Genomic DNA, 20,704 nt, shown 5'->3' with positions numbered 1-20,704 from the left:
CTGAAGCAAATAGCAGTGACGTTTGTAAAGCTGAACCAAATTGTGGTGACCATTGTAATACTGAATCGAATCATGCTGACATTTGAAATATGGAATCGTTCTGAATCATAGTGTCACCTGTAATACTAAATTGAATCGCGGTGTCATTCATAATGTTGGTTCAAACTGAATTGCGGTGTCATTTGTAATATTGAAGCAAATTGTGGTGATGTTTGTGATACCGCATCAAATCATGGTGAAATTTGTATTATTGAATAGAATTGAAAAGTAGTGTCATTGGTCATTTTGAGTTGAATCACAGTTCCATTGGTCATATTGAGTTGAATCACAGTGTCATTTGTCATATTGAGTTGAATCACAGTTCCATTGGTCATATTGAGTTGAATCACAGTGTCATTTGTCATATTGAGTTGAATCGCAGTGCCATTGGTCATATTGAGTTGAATCGCAGTGTCATTGGTCATATTGAGTTGAATCGCAGTGTCATTGGTCATATTGAGTTGAATCGCAGTGTCATTGGTCATATTGAGTTGAATCGCAGTGCCATTGATCATATTGAGTTGAATCGAAGTGTCATTGGTCATATTGAGTTGATTTGCATTGCCATTTGTAGTATTGAGTCAAACTGAATCAGGGTCTGATTTGTAATATTGAACTGAACTGTGGTGACATTTGAGATTTCATGATGCATTGAATCATTTCCAGGCGAATTGTTTAAGCGAATTGAATCAGCAGTGAGAGGGGGTTGTGGATCAGAGGAAGTAGAGGACACACACACACACACACACACACACACACACACACACACACACACACACACACACACACTGCACGTGATAAAAGCTGCACTGTTCTGTCTTTCATCATGAGCTCAGAGTGCCGCAGGCTCCACCAGAACATCGACTTGATCTCTCAATGAAAAAAAAGAAAAAAACCTAGAGGAGAAGCGAGAGATAGAGACAGCACCTCGCCGCCTTTTCATCTTTCCCTCCGCTCTGCAAATTCTCTCAGCTCTCCCTGGCTCGTTTTTTCTCCCTTTCTGTCTTTTTTGTTACCCATTACTGCACTGGGAGCCCAGTGACAAATTACCCCGAGTCCACTGGGACGCCCCCCGCGTTCACATGGCACGGCGCTGCTCTCTCATCATTATTGACGTTAGCATTTATATCCATTTGTCTCACAGGATTTCCTTTTTTTCCTTCTCATGTCGACGAAAACACATAGGAGGAGAAAAAAAAACACATGCGAGTGATTAGAGGAGTGTGTGTTTGCCCTGACGCTTTCAATCCTTCATGTTGCTGCCACTCGGTTCTCTCTGCTGACAGAACTGACATCATTTTGGATTCACAGCTGGGAAATGGAAATTGTTCCTGTGGCTGCAGTGCAGAGAGACGGCTGGACGATTCAGCTGGACCGAAGGACAAGTGGAGAAAATTATATTAGATATAAGGATAATTGGTTTAGAATGTACACTGCTAATGTTCTCCAATGGTTCTGTTTGTAGGCATGAGTTCTATACAGAACCATTCCATGCTTAAATGGTGGGGAAAGAAATGATTCTGTATAGAACTCATGGTTCCAAATGCAATCATTCCTGAAGGTATCGATTCTATACAGAACCATTTCATGCTTAAATGGTGGTGAAGGGACTGGGTCTGTTTGGAACCATGAGCTCTATACAAAACCGTTTCATGCTTAAATGGTGAAAGGTGGAGAATGGGTTGTATGTCAGGCTTGTAACAAAAGCAGAACCCTTTTTGGTGCTATATAGAACCATACATAGCACAGCAATCTGAAGAACGATTTCACCACGCAAAGGAACATTTAAGCATTCGAATGTTAAATAAATAGAACCATTCCCTTTGCTGAGCAGAGTGTAGTGTAGTTTCCCCAAACTCATTTCTTTTAATTTCATTTGAGGACAGCAAAAGACAAGATCAGACACATGCAGATTGTTCTGCTAATCTGGAAAAGGACAGACGGGAGAGGGAGAGAGAGAGCGAGAGAGATAGAAGGCTGTATAGTGGACAAGGTTTGTCTCTGTTCATCAGAGTCACGTGAGGATGAACTGATTGACGTTTCTGGACCAGGACAGGTGAGCACAGCTAGCACTGTGGAGCCCTGACAGTGTGGAGATGCATCCCTGCATTGTGATGGATCAGTCTGAATGTGATGATTCGGTTCCATCGATTTTAGAACGTTTCACCCCATTACAATCCGCTACAGTAATTTTCAATTAAGTGTGTGCTCATTTGACCAAAATTGCATTTTCAAGATTGCCAAACCTAAGAAAGAAAAAGGCTTGCTGGGTTTATTATTTTATTGTCTATATTCAGTTGCTGCGTCAATCGGGGGTCTCAGAGTCAGATTACATGGAGGCCACCAGGAATGTGGTCATCTCCAATGGGAGGGGACATTTTTTTTCTTAAATATTTAACATACACACTATTTTATGCGCATATTAGTAATGAATAATAGTAGTATTTATTGGTATTATTAGGAGTGAAACAATTCTGAAATCGAGACCGAAAACACAATGAACGAAAACGTTCATGGTTCTGACACAAACAGGTTCTTTGGAGCCTGTTGAGCTCTTATCATGTTACTCTTGTAACAAAACTCATTTTTCACTTCATAATGTACAGCTGACGTTACTGATGTAAAGTGTGATAAACTAAGGTGTGAATGCTGTGAGAGCTGTTTATCAGAGCGTCCCCTGCTGTTTATCAGAGCGTCCCCTGCTGTTTGTCAGAGCGTCGTCGCTCCCCAGTTTCAGTCTCCATTTCCAAAACGCTTTAGCCGAGCGCACTAACGTTACTCCTCCTAATAAACAGGCACACACGTTCAGCTCCGTCTCCTCATTATTCTCCACCATCACTGTAATATTAACACAGGAAGGTGATCAGAGGGGCGGTGGAGTTCGAGTCGGCAGCGTCTGAGATTTTTAAAACGCAGAGTTAGAAAAGAAAAACATCTCCCAGCGAAATAAATTGAGCTCGTTATGCTGGTAGTGAACTACGCTGCCGTACTCAGCCGCCTAAAAACCATTGAGACGGACCTTAAACAGAAGTCAGGACCCTGTTGGGGTTCATCCTAAAGTCAGGACAGAATTTAGGAGGTTTAGTCTAGTTAGGATGTTTGTGTGATGCTGTTTTCTGATCTGGAGATAATGATGAGATAGGAACTGTTATTCTGTAATAGCTGCTGTCCTGAATTCAGTCTGTACTGAAGTCGTCATGGTAACTAATTATGATGTTTCTGTAATACAGCCCCAGGTATCAGATTGGTATCTACTTCTAGGTCCAGTGATGTTGGAATCACGTATCACACCTGCCAGGTTGCTGTTTGAATTGCTGTGTTCTGAGAAATTCCTTTTTTGCAATATTTGGACTGTGTACAATTTCTTGATGTAAGATTGTAGAGCTGTGGGCTCTTTTCATTCTTTCTCAAGCAAGAAATGCCCCTGTTTTACTTTCAAACTGTTTGTGTTCAGTTTTGCTGAGTAAAGAGTTTAGTCTTTTCTATGGTAATTTATGGTTTCTCAGATCTTAATATCCAGAGTTTAGGATGGCAAAACAGCCAGAGGAATTCAGTTAAATGCTGCTGAGTTTGTATTTTCATATTAATGCTGTCATATGTAAAATCCTGTATGGTATTATTGGTTGGTATAGTGTAGTGGGTAACATCTCTGCCTTGGCTGGGGTTCAATTCCCACCTGGCAAACACCCTACACTATACCAATAAGAGTCCTTGGGCAAGACTCCTAACTCCTAACACCACCTTTACCTTCACTGTAAAATGGTCACGTTGTAAGTCTGCCAAATGCCATAAATGTAAATGGTATTTGTCTTTTCCAAAAAAAAAAACTGACTGATAGATAGACTGATAGAAAAGGCCAGAGACTTGATAATGTTGTCCCATCAACATATGTTAATTGCTTTTTTGCAATCAATAAATGTGGGCATTATTTAGGTTTTAAGGCTTGCTGTTCAGTCCCCAGGCCATACAGTAAGTTGTAACGGCTGTTTTGTTATTGTTTTAGCAATGTCATAACAAATGCAAATCATTTGCATATATCCGCCCATTCATCTTACAGCTATTTAGCCCCGCCCAATCAGACTGGTGTTATAAGCATTTTAGTCCAGATTGCTTTTTGAAAAAGACACAGTACAGGGCAGCCAATCAAAACTAATTTCTTAAGACTCCACTGCGAGCATCAAGAGGGCAATTAAAAATTTTGACTTTCTTGCATTAGTTTTCTTACATAAAACGGTCCTTGGTTATTACATATGTTATATTAAATTGTATATAATGATTATTAATAATCAGTCTGGAATATTAGATTCAAAAACATTTAAAAAAGTAATAATGTGTGCAGGTGTCTTTTTGGAGTTCGTTGCCTTGAGGCAACATTGTGAGACAATGGGAAAAAATGACAGAGCTGTGTTCCCTCAAGTGGTGAGACCTGGCTTGTGACTGGCTAAATCCATTCCGCGGTCGCACAGCGTTGCTTCGAGGCAACAAACATATGTCTGCAAATTCTCATAGCAAAAAAAATGGATACTGAATGTTAAAGTTTTAAATGTTTTTGGTGCAAGAGGGTGCAGCGGGTAGTGTTGTCACCTCACAACGAGAAGGGTCTGGGTTCGATTCCCTGGCCAGGTAACCAGGATCCTTTCTGTGTGGAGTTTGCATGTCTCTCTGTGGGTTTCCTCTCACAGGACATGGGAGGAAATGCAAGAAAAATGTAAGATACGGCCATGTAACAGCATTTTTCTCTTCTCCTATAGAGTTATGACAGTGATGATACAACAAAGCTTTTCTATTGGAAACAGTTCATTGCACAGTACACAGTATAGCAGAGTACTGTGTAGTACAGCATGTGTATTTGTGATTGAACCTGCTAACCAGTCTATTTTTTGAGCATCCTGACCAATCACAGCCCCGGATTAGTTTTTTTGGGGTGTTTTGATGAATCAAGGTCTACGTGTTATCTAACAAAAGTCAGTTAAAAAGACACAGAAGACAGAAGACAGGACAGTATGTATTCTTACGTAATTAACGCAAACAGCTCTCCCTTCATGCATCTCAGCCTCCCTCCCTTAAACTGTATTTATCTGGATTCCTTCAGAGGCGGTATGTGCTGGAAATCATTTTACCTGAGTGGATAATTGGCTAATTTTCCTAATTAGAGTGATTAGTTAGCCAGACAGCGGCCTCAGCTGGGGCGGCTGAATTTCATCATCAGCCTCTGAGTGAGTGGCACTTACAAAGCTAGCCAGCAGCAAAGATCAGCCAGCCGGAAATGACATGACACACTCCTGGGCGTGCGTGTGTGTGTGTGTGTGTGTGTGTGTGTGTGTGTGTGTGTGTGTGTGTATTTGTGTGTTCTGGTCTCCTTGGAAACATTTTAGCCTATGATTCTCTTCCATGCAAAATGCATTTTATATCACTTAAGTGAGTCTGTTAGGGATTCCTGAACAACTCCACACAGTTTCATAGAAGCATCAGGAGATTGCAAGTTCGCTAACCGGTGATGCCACAGCCAACTGTGGCTGGCAGTCCGAAAGAGGATAATAGGCCTTTTCTCTCTCTGGGTGGGTGGGATGATCTTCCCTCCCCTCACATTGTGATTCTATCCGGTATTCGTGGCTGTTTCATCTTTTTTCAGTGAGTCAGATCAACATCTACTCATTTGTTTGTCTTAATTTTCAACAAAAAGAATTGGTTCCTCAAAGAGCTGTATCAAAGAGCTGTATCAAAGAGCTGAGCCGTTCATGACACATGACTACGATACAGGGCAGGCCTCTGCACCGCTGCTGTAATAGAATTGGCAGTTAGCATGATCCTCCATGCATGTCGAGCTGTTCAGTGATGAGATTGAAAAGATGCGACTTCACGTCTTGGTGGAAGCATGTGGTAGCCTTCACCCTACTAGCTTAGTACCATTGTGTGATAGACAGTGAGCTTTTTTATAACTTTAGGCTCTTAAATAAGAGTTATTTGGTTGGTGGTTGGTTGGTGTAGTGGGTAACACCTCCGCCTTCTACGCAGCGCCCTACACTACACCCATAAGAGTCCTAACCCCACCTTCGCCTGCCTGTGTAAAATGATCTAATTGTAGGTCGCTCTGGATAAGAGCTTCAGCCAAATGGCAGAAATAGTTATGAGTCTTTAGCGGTATCTTATGACTCGCTGAAGATCTACGATTTAAACCGAGTGATGCAATTTAAAGTGTTCAAGACATAAGTAAATGTGACCTTTAATGCAAATGCTTAATTATAGTTCCTGCTTCTCCTCCAAAAGTCCCATCACAGCACTTGTATTGACTATTCCTCTGAAATCTACAGCATAAAATCAGCAATGCCACAGCTCTCCCAGTCCAAACACACACTCCTGTAATTTGCTTCTGTAATCTTGTCTTTTTTCTACACTTAGTGAAAGTTTTATTAACATTCATTCAGAAATCTCACTCAAGGCCATTTTCCTCCCTTTTTAAATTTTAATTACACATCATGCAGTGTAAGTGTGAAATTAGCAGGAAATGAGTAGTGAAATGGTGTGCTGTGTGTGTGAAGTGTATTCAGCATGCCCCCAGCACACAGACCCCAATCAGAACTCGCTGAGCAGCCTCAGACTGTACTGCTGAACCGAGAGGCAGGCGTTATTACTGACCTGTGCTCAGACACCGAACATTATCAGAATGTTTTACTAGTAATGTTTGGGCTGTGTGTTATTCTCACATGCAGCCTTTAGACAATACTTCACTGGGATCCACTTCTCGACGCTTGCTCGTTTTCTTTAAAGAACATATAAAATAACCCCTCAAACATTTATATTACACACAAGGAGTAAAAATATGGTTCACTCTGCTCTCCTCATACATGGCCTGTATGTGTGTGTGTGTGTGTGTGTGAGTATATATGTGTGTGTGAGGGTGAACAACATGGACAGGCTGCTGACTGGCCCCCGCTGCTAAAAGAGAACCCTACACTGGCCACATGTGATATTTTGAACATCTGGTACTTACAATACAATAATGATCCAACTTTAAAGTGAAATCTGAGCAAATTAATGTCTGAATGAGAAAAATCGTGAGCAAGTACATGATTTTTGTGTATCTTAGTCTCAGCGGTTTGGTTTGGTCCGACTGCAGATTTGCTGTGCCCACCCAAAGCAGCAGTCCTGGCTGTGCTACTGCTCACAATCCAGCGTTTTAGCTCAGCGTTACTCAAAAGATGTCGTCTGTGTTGTTTTGATTAGCGTTTCTCTCTCTGCATGACCAAACAGGAGTTGAAAGTAAAAGCGCATGCCATGGAACAAAGTGACAAAAAAACGTTCTTAACTTTGACTAGAAGTTAATGGAACTAGATTTCTTTTCATTTAATTGTTGAGCTTTTCTGTTGGTCCATTGATGAAGATATTACCCACTAAGGTGCTGGATCCAGATCCAGCTTGTTCTCAAATTAAGACTCGGTTGGATTAGATGGAGCACATCAGCATTTATTCTCCTACAGAAGACAATGGAAAGATAAGGACAGAAAATCTGTCTGAAAAGACTGATGTAGCTGTAAAAGCATTGTATGCGTGCGTGTGTTCTCAGGACACTGCGGGGTGGCCCGGTGTTTTACGGCTGTAATGTGTTTGAGCATGGCTGTAGCTCAGGTTTATGAGCTGAAGGAGTGCAGTGCAGAGAAACGACCATAAAACACTCCATCCCGCGTTCTCTACATGACCAAGGCCTGCACGTTATGGGCCCAGCTCCACAAAAATGACAGACGCCAAAAAGCCAACCCGTATTTTTTAATATGTGCATATTTGCTTTACAGGCTTCTTTCTGGGAAATCTTTGTCCTCTTCATGTCCACTCAGAACGTCATTATGTTTGTTTTTGCACACTGTTTTCTTAAAATGGTATGCTCTTGTATTTTGAGATTATTTCTGGGAGCCAGTGACGATTCTTAATAGTTTACTGCGAAATTTACATTAAGTGAAAACAGTCCAAGAAATATTTATCTCAAGTGATTTTAAAGCATTTTTAATGAAAAGATTTAGAAAAATAACAATCGGCAAAAACGGAGATACATTTTCTTTGGACAGTGATGTTAAGTGTGACGTGGCTGCAGAACACAGACTCACGCAGATCCTTAAAAGAGGGTTTTAATGCAAAAACAGGAAACAGGCAAAAACGTGGTCGAAAAGGAGTCCAAGAGTCGATACACTGATCCAGCAACACAGGCGACAGTACCGAGGGGAAAAGACCAAGAAGCGAAAAACGGGTAATCCAGGCAGTCAAAACAAACGCTCGGTATGATCTCATGGATGCAATACTTTGCGATATAGCTGAACTAAGCCAGGGCTTAAATACTAAACCAAACCTATCACATGACATAAACACAATTCAGGAGACCCTGAACGCCGAAAGGTGTGTGAGCGAGAGTCCTAAGTCACATGGTCCTGGAAATGGAGTCTGAATGGGAGTTAACTGGATGCGGGACAATAAGTAAAGTTTAAAAGACATAACAGAAATGTGACAGAATAACTATAAAGTAGATCAGCGTAGCTTTAATGATGTGTGTGTAAGAGGTGGAGTCAATGAAACAATAGATTCTATAGTAAAATAGTAACTAACCACTATGTAAAATTTGGTTTATTAATGTTACGCCCAATAAAGTATTGCAAATGGCAAGGGAGCATGAACGCTCATTAACAATGCGAAGATCTTTGAATATGCATGAATATGCAAATTGTAAACAACCTCATGCTGGCCCACTGCAGACTGAGACGAGGCAGAGCAGAAAGGAAAAACTTTCTATAATATCATAATAAGTCATCCAAGAAGAGTTAACCATTTCTGAGTGCAAGGGCTCTTAAGGGCAAACGTACTTATTCAGCAGAAAGCGGCTTGTATTTTAGATTCGGACGCAACATCATGCATTGTCTTAGATATTGAGTTTACATGGATTAGCAAGCAAACTACACACTTAAAAAAGATGGGTTCTGTGTAGAACCGTTTCATGCTTGGATGGTTCTTTGCATGGTGATATCTTTGCTCAGATTAATGGAGAATGTGTTGTATATGGTTCTATATACACCAAAAAAGGGTTCTGCTATTGTTACAGAATCAAGGTTATAACAATAGAACCATTTTTAAAAAGGTTCTATACAGAACCATAGGCAACACATTCACCATCAATCTGAAGAAGAATATAGAACTCGTGGTTTCTAAACACAACCATTGAATAACCATCGTTTTTAAGGTGGTTGGTTACAGACTAAATTCAGCATAGCTTAGTTTTGCATGACTATAGGACTGGCGGCTCCCGAGCGGTGCGACCGGCTAAGCGTTGCCCCTGTCATCAGGAGAGCGCAGGTTCAATCAGCCATCTGTGGCCAGGAGCCCAATAGAGCACAATTGGCCTCGTTCTCTGGGTGGGTAAGAGTTAAGTAGATAGAGTCACCAGCGAGGGCAGGGCCTAGCAATATATTGGAATATTTAGGAAAAGCCTGAATGTGATCTATTAAAAAATGGCATGAAAAATGTCCAGAGAATTACTCCAGATCATTTAAGAGCGATGTGACATTTCTGCTTTTAAATGTGTGCCTGTGTAGCACCTTTTCTCCTTTACTTTTCAGAGCTGTTTTAAAAGCAGAGCAGTCTTATCGCAAATACCAAATCACAGCCGCGATCTCGTGCTCTATTGCTTAATTATGCATGTTGATATGCTCCGGCTATTACAAATAGCTCCCTCTCCAAAAACTGACAGTTATCAGAAGCTCGTAAGTATAATGCATGTGTGTGATTTGGCATGTTTGCATGGCCTGAAATCCTGCTCTTACAGTGTGTGACGGCTCAGCCTCGTGAACGGCTGATGTGGCTGAGAAAATGATTTTTGCTCTCCTTTCCCTCTCCTCTCCTTCATCATTCCCTCATTCTGCCTTTGCATGGAACATTTGTTTTCTTGCGTGCAACTCTGATCTTCAGTTTGACAAGCAAACCTAATTTATCTTTAGCCTGTATCTTAAACCACGTGGGCCGCAGAACATCAGTCTGTTTTCACGCACTGAGTAGGATGATACAATCACATCAAGAATATACACTGTAGGGACAAAAGTATTGGGACACATTGAATTCAGGTGTTTCAATCAGTCCCATTACCACAGATGTATAAGATTAAGCAGCTAGCCATGCAGTCTGCCTGTACACACGTGAATGGGTCGTTCTAAAGAGCTCACGGAAATCGAGCGTGGTTCTGTAATAGAATACCACCGTTATGTCAAGTCAGTTCACAAGATTTCTTCCTAAATACTCCACAATCAGCTGCGAATGATACAGCAAACCATAATCTAACCTGCTGACGTTCTGACACTCCGAAGTCCTCCCTGAGGATGTGCAGTTCACACTGGAAGCGATTTCTCAGAATGAGAATAAGTCACAGAAGCTCATCAGGTCACATTGCTAACATCGGTCACTGGAATGCTCCAAGCTGTATAAGTTGCTGTTAATTATAAGTGTAAATAAGGTTTCCTAAAAATCTATTGTAACAGTGTTACATACATCAGCTAGCTATGTGTGTAAAACTAATCCAAAGTAAGTAGCTTAGTACAGCTGAGTTTGCAAACACCATTTATTCGTCTCGTGAACTAGCACAGTTAAGTATACCGGTTAAATTATGTTGCAGCCCGAAGAGCTCTAACTTTTATTCACGTATTTATTATTATCACTTATTTTTAGCTCTTGTTTATTAGCTCAAAGTTATGGGAAGGCTCATGCAAAGCACCGCATTTTTCCATGAGGATAAATTGACCTCAGTTTATTATAACATTTCCAAATATTTTATTGTTACGACTCTTAACGCTGACAGACCATCGTTACACAGTAATTGATTATCAGTCAGTTAATTCACGTGAATAATGGACTGTCAAAATACTTTTTGTCAACCCTAATAAGTAATAATAGAATCGCTGTACTACTGCACTACTGCTTGGGTCCTTGTTGTACACGCCTGTTATGTGCAGAGTAGATCTGTATATTATGTAGTTACGGCGAATGAAAGTTGCTTGTCCACGTGAAAAAAATAAATGGATTGTTTTGTGAACCGTGGGCCTTCCTGTACTGTCCATCATCCCCAGAATCACAGGTAAGGTCAGGTAAGAAAATCGTTATTTGGGTAAACAAAGGTTTGAGTGAGGGGGATGACATGGACTTTGTCTTTAAATTCTGGTGATTTCACCAAATTTTAGTGGTTGTTGTTGGATATGTTGGTTATTTTCCACCCTCTGGTTATTACCATTACGTCTGCTTTCAGCCTAAACAAGAACTTAGTGGTCTGTTTTTAATGCGGTCTGTTCACCTAGCTGTTCAGAAACTGTACCACTTTTCATTCCATTGGCTTAAAAGGCCTGGCTACCCTGGTTTACCTTATGCATAGCCTTCAGTGATAGCATAGGCGGCTTAGTGGACAGGCACAGACAGATATCTGCCTGTATGATACAGAGTGTTCCTTTCAGCCTCCCCTCCAAGAGCATTCAACCAGCTCAGCTCAACAGCCGGGTTTTTAGAGTAGCCTCATCTGTTAGGAACAATAAATGTGATACTAATGTAGGATATCACATCACTCAACATATTCACGTTTCTGTGCTGGTGTCTTGCTGTGGTTTGAGTGAGATAAACCAAAGAGTGAACAACGCTTTTAAATCAGAGGTCCCTTGTTTTTACCGTCTTTTACCGTGATATCTTGTCGTTGTCTTGTCAATTATCTTAATTCTAGTCGATATTTCTAACATTTCTTATTTTGACATGGTTGTGCACTTGTTATAAGATTATTTAGCTCATTTTCAGACGTTTTCTACCTGTTTGAAGTAAAATGATTTCACTATACAGGCAGATAGTTTTGCTGCTTTCAAGCACATTTTGTACAACAAGCAAAGTTATCTGCCAACATAGTGAGATAATTTCAATTAATAAAATTACTGGGTAATAGGGTAAATGATCTTAGAATAAGCTTACAACAGTCTCAGCAGGAGAAATATTGGATATCGACTAGATTTAAGGCTCACACTGTGCGATTTTAGCCCATTTTAAGCCCGATTTGCCTGGAGCCAACTGAATATCACGATCGGGCCGAATTTCTGCTTCAGCGGCCGTCATTTGCCATGCGGTATGAGGAGAAAAGATGCCCGATCAACTGCCCAAACGAGCTCCGACTGAGCAGTCGGACAATCGGATAGATTTCTGACATGTCCGAAATTTTGGTCACCTTGTCTGACAGTGTGAGCAGGCTCACGAACCAGTTTCTCAAAGTTGCACCCAAAACCTCACACAATAACAACCGCCACTCCTGCACGGAGGCAGGATGCTGACTTTGCTCCGTTTCACTGAGTTGAATTGTGAGGTATAAATAAATACAGTGATTTTTTGTATTCGTAGAGCTGCCTGTCTTCAGCTTCAGCACACAGTGTGGCACAAGTTGCAGCAACGCTGTTGTGAAGGTTAGTCTAGTATGTAACTGTCCACGCATGGCTGAATCCCAGAAGGCTGTTTATTGGATGTGATACACTTTATGGGAGCCACTATTTAAATATGTGGTGCACTATGTAGGGAGAAGGGAGCCATCTGAGATTCAGACGCTGCGTGTTGTTTTGAATGAAACAGCTTCATTGGAAATGTAGAGCCGACTGTAGGGGCTGTGTTTCACATACAGTATGAGCACCCATGCTGCGTCATGTCAGTCGGACCGATTGTTTTCGTACTCTGTGAGTACATGCATTGCAGGCTTTGGCCGAACACGATGGGCGATTCAAACACACAGTGTAAGTCACCAAAGAATAAGATTTCTAAAAGCGCAGTGTTTGCCTGTTGTACTGTGTGTTGTTCAGAAGTGCACGTTCTCCTTACATGATCTCATTTACTGATGGCACCAATGACTAATGAATAAATGCAGATTCATGCTTTGCAGACAGAAAGGCTTTTATAGAATCTGCCTATAGAATGTGAGGAGAAAGCAGATGAGCAGGCTGCTCTTGATTTAATGCGGGAGGCCGCAGGTACTTGCTCTGAAACGGCGAGCGGAACATGTGGAATTAAGTTATAAAACACACTGACCTCCACACACTCGCGCACACACGCGCTCAATGACAGTGACTCACACACACTCCTGCCCCTCCGTACACACGGCCGTCCGACGACACCGTTTTGCTCTCTAACAATCTTGCTAATTATAATTGTTAATTAAATTTCTCATAGCGTCCTCATCAGGAGACTAATAACCTACATTTTACATAATTAGACCTTCAACCTTTTACTCCCTCTACCTCTCCCTCCATCTCGCGCTCATTCCATCCCTGCCTCTCCCCCTGCTCTCTCTCTCTCTCTCTCTCTCTCTCTCTCTCTCTCTCACATCATGTTGCCTCAGGGTGCAGGTATGTTTTTGTTGCATCTTGTCTTGCTGGCTTATTCATTCTGATGATGAAGAACAAACAGCCTGCTCCTATTATATTACAGCAAATATTTGGAATTGTTTACCTATTAATATATTAATATTTGTTGGGCCCCTGCTATTAGTAGTTTTGAAAAGCAGCTGCGGCTCCTGAGTGGTGCAGCTGACTAAGCGAGATTACAAGTTGGACTCCCAAATATTTGTAGCCAGGAATCCAAGACAGTATAATTCGCCTCACTCCCTCTAGGTGGGTAGGGTGGTCCTCCCTCTATGCCATCATGATGCTGGCAAGTATGGGCATCCGTTAGTTGTCATAACAGAATTAGACGTTACCATTGTCCTCCAAGCATGTTGAGCTTGAGTAGCATTGCTTTAGGTGCAATTCCAAAAGATCCAAAAGTCTCAGAGGAAAAGTCTCATCCTCACAACTTGGTAACACTGTGTGACTGTGTGGCAGGGGACACAAAAAAATAAAAATAGAATAAAAATAAAAATAAAAATAGTCCAAAGAGCGGCATTCATTTACTTCATTTCCAGTCAAAATGACTTTTAAGTTAGTTCTTCCCTTTTTCAGGAGGATGTTAGGTATAAAATAACGCACTACCGTAATGAAAGGGAAAGTAAAATGAAAATAGGTGTGAAGTTTCCAAAACTAGGGTTCAAAAAATCTTCAAAAAGAGCTACAGAAGAAATAAGACTCCTAACAACCACCTGAAACTCTGGGGCCAGATTCATGAAAGCTTTCATAAAATAAATGAATATAAATTCTATATATAATTTCTCGACAAGCAAGAAGTTCATTATAACGTTCTTAAAAAAATTAATGAAGTTTTTAAATATTCTCTTAATGATATTAATGTTATTTTTCTTAAGATAAATGTTCATTGTTTTCTTATGTATGCGTTTTACCATGGACCATAAACGATGCAAGATACGCTTTGAATTTGGATTAGCTGTTATTTCCGTTACTTAGTTTAATCCGCTCGGAGGAGCAAAATGGAGGAAAAACATCAAACTAAGATTTTTTTAAAATTACCATACAAGAATTAGATGTGATGGTGGAAAAAACAGCCAACAGGAGAAAAATCTTTATTGGAAAATATGATAATTGTGGGGTAACGGACGAGGACGAGTAGGAGCAGCAGAGGCACCAACTGTGATAAGTTAAGCTCACCTTGTCAATTTACAGCCTAAAAGTACGAGGCTACTGTAAAGTTAGGAATGTAATATTTTTAAGAATACCACTTGTTCTTAGAGTTATTCTTAAGAAAAGAAAATAAGATAAAAGAAGAAGAACAGTTTCTTGTCTCTTTTTTTTAAAATGAAGTACACCTTTAAGAAGATTTTCTTTCTTAACACACTTTTATTAATCCAGCCCCAGGTAGCCCCCAAAACTGCCCCCATCAGATAAACAGCACTCAAAGCTTCAGATCTGAAAACATCCACAGGAGTTTCTGTCCATCCTTCCACTGTGAGAAGACCACTCAGCGTTGTGGGTCTGAAAGGACGTGTAGCTGATCAAGAAGAACCTCACTGAGAAAAGGAGACGGACACATCAAAGAAGCTGGACGATGGACTGACCGCCCCAGAGTCCAGACCTCAGCACCACTGAATGGGTTTGATTACTTCAGAAAATCATCAACCAGCTTCTAAGACTGAACTTTGGAGGTGTGTCTGCAGGTTCTTTGAGGAGCTGAAAGTCTCCTGAAAAGAACAAAGGTAAAGAGTGGACATAAAAATAGGATATTAAATGTAATTGTTGAGTAAATCTTTTAAATATTCAGATTTTCTTCCTGGCCTTGAAAAATGGTCATACTTAACGGCCAATTTGATTGAAAACTGAATATATGAAGGGTGTTGTGACTTTTTGCACAGTACTGTAAACAAGTAAACAGAAGATGTTTAATTAGCATTTACCCATTATATTTCTCTTTTTCTTGGTTCATTTAATCATTGCTCTCTTTTCCTCAGCCCTGCTCTCTCTGCCTACACATGGTGGCCGTCTTCCTCTTTTTTCCCCGAATGCTTCCACGCTGACCTGGATTAAGTTGCAGACGAGGCCGCCACAGTTAGCCACCTGTGTGAGTGAGCTGCTAACGCCAGGCAGAAGTGAGCAAGCCAGCATTAGCAGCGTTACCATAGGCCATAGCCACCCCGAGGTCCTTCGTGCTTCCAAATATATGACAAACTCTTAGCACGTGCAAAGCTAGCACAGACTATAACCATCCCTGGGTCTCCCCTGCTTCCAAATATACACTTAACTCCTTTTCTTTAGTCATCCAAGCCCCGGGCTACGCGCTGCACTCCCAACCCACCCGTCAGATGAGCTACTTTTACAGGACTTTGATGAGGACTGTATGCAGAGTGGCCGAGATCATCGGTTTTAGATGAAGTAATCTACTCATCTGTTCCACGGTCTTCCCTTCTGACACACATCCAACCGGGCAGTCCACTGACCAAGGACGGCCAAGTTGGTGGCCAGCATCTCTCCCTCTCTGTCCTTTTTCTGTCCCTCCCTCCATCCGTCTCTCTTTCACTCTCCAGAGAGAGGTAACCCAGATTTCAAAAATGAATTGCTTGCCTATTTCTCTCTATCCACCACTCCCTCCTTCTCTCTCTCTCTCTCTCTCTCTCTCTCTCTCTCTCTCTCTCTCTCTCTCTCTCTCTGTCTCTCTCTCTCTCTCTTCTCTTCACCTCATCTGCTCATCCTGTTGGTAAAAACAGAATCAATCAAAACTTGGAAAGTGAAAATCGCCTCTTTGTCTCGGCCCCTCTCCGCTCTCTATTGGATAAAGGGATCGGGAGCCCACCACCACAACCTCCTCCTCCACTCCTCTTTCGTTCCTGGAAAGCTCCACTCTCACCCCTCACTATCTTCCTCTTCTCTTTTCTCTTTTTTTTTTATCCTTTCTCTCTTTGGGGGGCTGTTGAGAGTTGGTGGACTTTTCCTTTTCTTCAGCATCTCGTTTCCTTCCGCTTTTTATGAGTGAGGGTCGGCGGTGAGGAAGCTTCGAGAGGAAGAGGGGCGAGCGAGAAGAGCGACTTTTGACCAGGTGTGCCGACCAAACAGCCGAAAATACAGGTACTCTTTCTTTCTCTCTTTCTTTCTTCATTCTGGTCTCGTTTTTTCTTTTCCGTCCTCCATTTCAGTCATCGATTGTTTATCACTCTTAAATCCAGGTGATTTATTTTGGTTGCATTTTCAGGGTTTTTTTTAACCTCCCTCATTTCCTTCTCCTGCTCTGTTTGTTTTCTCCTTCCACTCATCTCCTGTTGCTCGATTTGATCACTCACTCCCAGTATTGGCCCTTCTAAAATAAATGTGAGCCAAATCGAACCCATTCATTTCACTAAAGTGGCTCAAGACAGCCCAGGGACTCTGACTTACAGGAATAGTTCAGAAGCTACTGTTGCTAACAGTGAGTGAAAGTGGATAGCCATCACTTAGCGACATGCCAATGCAGTCAGGCTGATTAGTGGCTACTAGGTTCCATTCATCGTTAGCGTGTGTGGTTAGCGCTATTTAAGAAGTCATATTCAGATATTCAGAGCATTATTAGGATTCTCTGCTGAAGGGTGGTGTGAATGGAGGGAGAGGAGGCAGAGGAGAGGAAAAAGGAGTGAGAGAGAGGGAGGGAGGGAGGGCAGGAGTGAAGGAGTGCAGGAGCAGGTGGTGTGGCGGGGGGGCGGTTGACATGGTGATGTGGAGCGTGCTTGTGAAGTAGGGCAGGAGGCGCACTAATCGCTGTGTGCTTCAGAAGTCCCTCTGGAAGTCTGTGTTTGTATGTGTATTAACCTCTCCTTCACAGACTCTCTCACTCTCTCTCTCTTTGTCTCTCTCTCTGTCTCTACCCTCCTGTGGATTCCTTCTCTCCACTCCTCAACAACATCTGTCAACACTTCCTGTACCTGTTGACTTCCTTCTGAGGATCTTTCTTTCTCCTGCCATTTCTCCTCCTCAATATTCCTCCCTTTCTCTTTCTTTTCTTTTATTCCTATTGCACTTAACCTGGACCAACATATCATGGCAACTCACCACCACCTGTTCTCTGCACACTCATTTCCCCCATTTTCCCTCTTTTCTACTCATGTGTCTCTCTCTAAAACCTTTCTGCCATCCTTCTTTCTTTCAATCGCCCATCTCCAACCACCTTCCTTCCCTTCCGCAGCATGTCTACCCCAGTCTCTCCATCTCCCTCTCTCTCTCCGCTGGCCCTGTCCTCCCCATCTCCCTCCTCCTCTCCTCTTCCCTCGCCCCTCTCTCCTCCACCCAGGCTGCCAGTGTTCCAGAGGAAAGGAGCCCTAAAGCACAAGAGGATTGTAGAAGTAAAGGACCATCAGTTCACAGCTCGATTCTTCAAACAGCCCACCTTCTGCAGCCACTGCACCGACTTCATCTGGTACTTTGCATCAGCACAACCATCTAGGATAGCAATAGTAATCAATCAACAGATTCAATTAGTCATCAATAATGTGTATTTGTGGAAAATCAATGTGTTGTTTACTTATAAAGCACTGTGTAATGCTCTGCATTGTTCATATGATCCAGACAGTCACTCTGACAGACTGTAATACACTACAGGAAGCGTAGGGGGCGATACGGCTTCTACTGTTTCATTTAAAAAGCTCTATAATGTTCATATGATCCACACAGTCGCTCTGACAGACTGTAATACACTACAGGAAGCGTAGGGGGCGATACGGCTTCTACTGTTTCATTTAAAAAGCTCTATAATGTTCATATGATCCACACAGTCGCTCTGACAGACTGTAATACACTACAGGAAGCGTAGGGGGCGATACGGCTTCTACTGTTTCATTTAAAAAGCTCTATAATGTTCATATGATCCACACAGTCGCTCTGACAGACTGTAATACACTACAGGAAGCGTAGGGGGCGATACGGCTTCTACTGTTTCATTTAAAAAGCTCTATAATGTTCATATGATCCACACAGTCGCTCTGACAGACCGTAATACACTACAGGAAGCGTAGGGGGCGATACGGCTTCTACTGTTTCATTTAAAAAGCTCTATAATGTTCATATGATCCACACAGTCGCTCTGACAGACTGTAATACACTACAGGAAGCGTAGGGGGCGATACGGCTTCTACTGTTTCATTTAAAAAGCTCTATAATGTTCATATGATCCACACAGTCGCTCTGACAGACTGTAATACACTACAGGAAGCGTAGGGGGCGATACGGCTTCTACTGTATCATTTAAAAAGCTCTATAATGTTCATATGATCCACACAGTCGCTCTGACAGACTGTAATACACTACAGGAAGCGTAGGGGGCGATACGGCTTCTACTGTTTCATTTAAAAAGCTCTATAATGTTCATATGATCCACACAGTCGCTCTGACAGACTGTAATACACTACAGGAAGCGTAGGGGGCGATACGGCTTCTACTGTTTCATTTAAAAAGCTCTATAATGTTCATATGATCCACACAGTCGCTCTGACAGACTGTAATACACTACAGGAAGCGTAGGGGGCGATACGGCTTCTACTGTTTCATTTAAAAAGCTCTATAATGTTCATATGATCCACACAGTCGCTCTGACAGACTGTAATACACTACAGGAAGCGTAGGGGGCGATACGGCTTCTACTGTTTCATTTAAAAAGCTCTATAATGTTCATATGATCCACACAGTCGCTCTGACAGACTGTAATACACTACAGGAAGCGTAGGGGGCGATACGGCTTCTACTGTTTCATTTAAAAAGCTCTATAATGTTCATATGATCCACACAGTCGCTCTGACAGACTGTAATACACTACAGGAAGCGTAGGGGGCGATACGGCTTCTACTGTTTCATTTAAAAAGCTCTATAATGTTCATATGATCCACACAGTCGCTCTGACAGACTGTAATACACTACAGGAAGCGTAGGGGGCGATACGGCTTCTACTGTTTCATTTAAAAAGCTCTATAATGTTCATATGATCCACACAGTCGCTCTGACAGACTGTAATACACTACAGGAAGCGTAGGGGGCGATACGGCTTCTACTGTTTCATTTAAAAAGATCTATAATGTTCATATGATCCACACAGTCGCTCTGACAGACTGTAATACACTACAGGAAGCGTAGGGGGCGATACGGCTTCTACTGTTTCATTTAAAAAGATCTATAATGTTCATATGATCCACACAGTCGCTCTGACAGACTGTAATACACTACAGGAAGCGTAGGGGGCGATACGGCTTCTACTGTTTCATTTAAAAAGCTCTATAATGCTCATATGATCCACCCAGTCGCTCTGACAGACTGTAATACACTACAGGAAGCGTAGGGGGCGATACGGCTTCTACTGTTTCATTTAAAAAGCTCTATAATGTTCATATGATCCACACAGTCGCTCTGACAGACTGTAATACACTACAGGAAGCGTAGGGGGCGATACGGCTTCTACTGTTTCATTTAAAAAGCTCTATAATGTTCATATGATCCACACAGTCACTCTGACAGACTGTAATACACTACAGGAAGCGTAGGGGGCGATACGGCTTCTACTGTTTCATTTAAAAAGCTCTATAATGTTCATATGATCCACACAGTCGCTCTGACAGACTGTAATACACTACAGGAAGCGTAGGGGGCGATACGGCTTCTACTGTATCATTTAAAAAGCTCTATAATGTTCATATGATCCACACAGTCGCTCTGACAGACTGTAATACACTACAGGAAGCATAGGGGGCGATACGGCTTCTACTGTTTCATTTAAAAAGCTCTATAATGTTCATATGATCCACACAGTCGCTCTGACAGACTGTAATACACTACAGGAAGCGTAGGGGGCGATACGGCTTCTACTGTTTCATTTAAAAAGCTCTATAATGTTCATATGATCCACACAGTCACTCTGACAGACTGTAATACACTACAGGAAGCGTAGGGGACGATATGGCTTCTACTGTTTCATTTAAAAAGCTCTATAATGTTCATATGATCCACACAGTCACTCTGACAGACTGTAATACACTACAGGAAGCGTAGGGGGCGATACGGCTTCTACTGTTTCATTTAAAAAGCTCTATAATGTTCATATGATCCACACAGTCACTCTGACAGACTGTAATACACTACAGGAAGCGTAGGGGGCGATACGGCTTCTACTGTTTCATTTAAAAAGCTCTATAATGTTCATATGATCCACACAGTCGCTCTGACAGACTGTAATACACTACAGGAAGCGTAGGGGGCGATACGGCTTCTACTGTATCATTTAAAAAGCTCTATAATGTTCA

The 20,704-nt window shown here is 41.9% G+C and overlaps 1 protein-coding gene across 2 annotated transcripts in view; it reads left to right on the top strand.

The window, feature by feature from the left end:
• Positions 1–16,133: 16,133 nt before the first annotated feature.
• Positions 16,134–20,704, top strand: part of prkcg (protein kinase C, gamma) — a 51,513-nt gene continuing 46,942 nt past the window's right edge. For both annotated transcript variants that reach the window (XR_005130121.1, XM_037537297.1), the window contains exons 1-2: positions 16,134–16,520; positions 17,608–17,838. Coding sequence is in view for 1 of the 2 variants with exons in the window: in XM_037537297.1 (XP_037393194.1) it covers positions 17,609–17,838 (230 nt within the window). In the remaining variant the exon portion in view is untranslated. The remainder of the gene's footprint in view (positions 16,521–17,607; positions 17,839–20,704) is intronic.

The sequence above is a fragment of the Pygocentrus nattereri genome, chromosome 3 (assembly GCF_015220715.1).
Source record: "Pygocentrus nattereri isolate fPygNat1 chromosome 3, fPygNat1.pri, whole genome shotgun sequence".
In the NCBI taxonomy this organism is placed as follows: Eukaryota; Metazoa; Chordata; class Actinopteri; order Characiformes; family Serrasalmidae; genus Pygocentrus; species Pygocentrus nattereri.
This window is presented reverse-complemented; position numbering and strand designations above follow the sequence as displayed.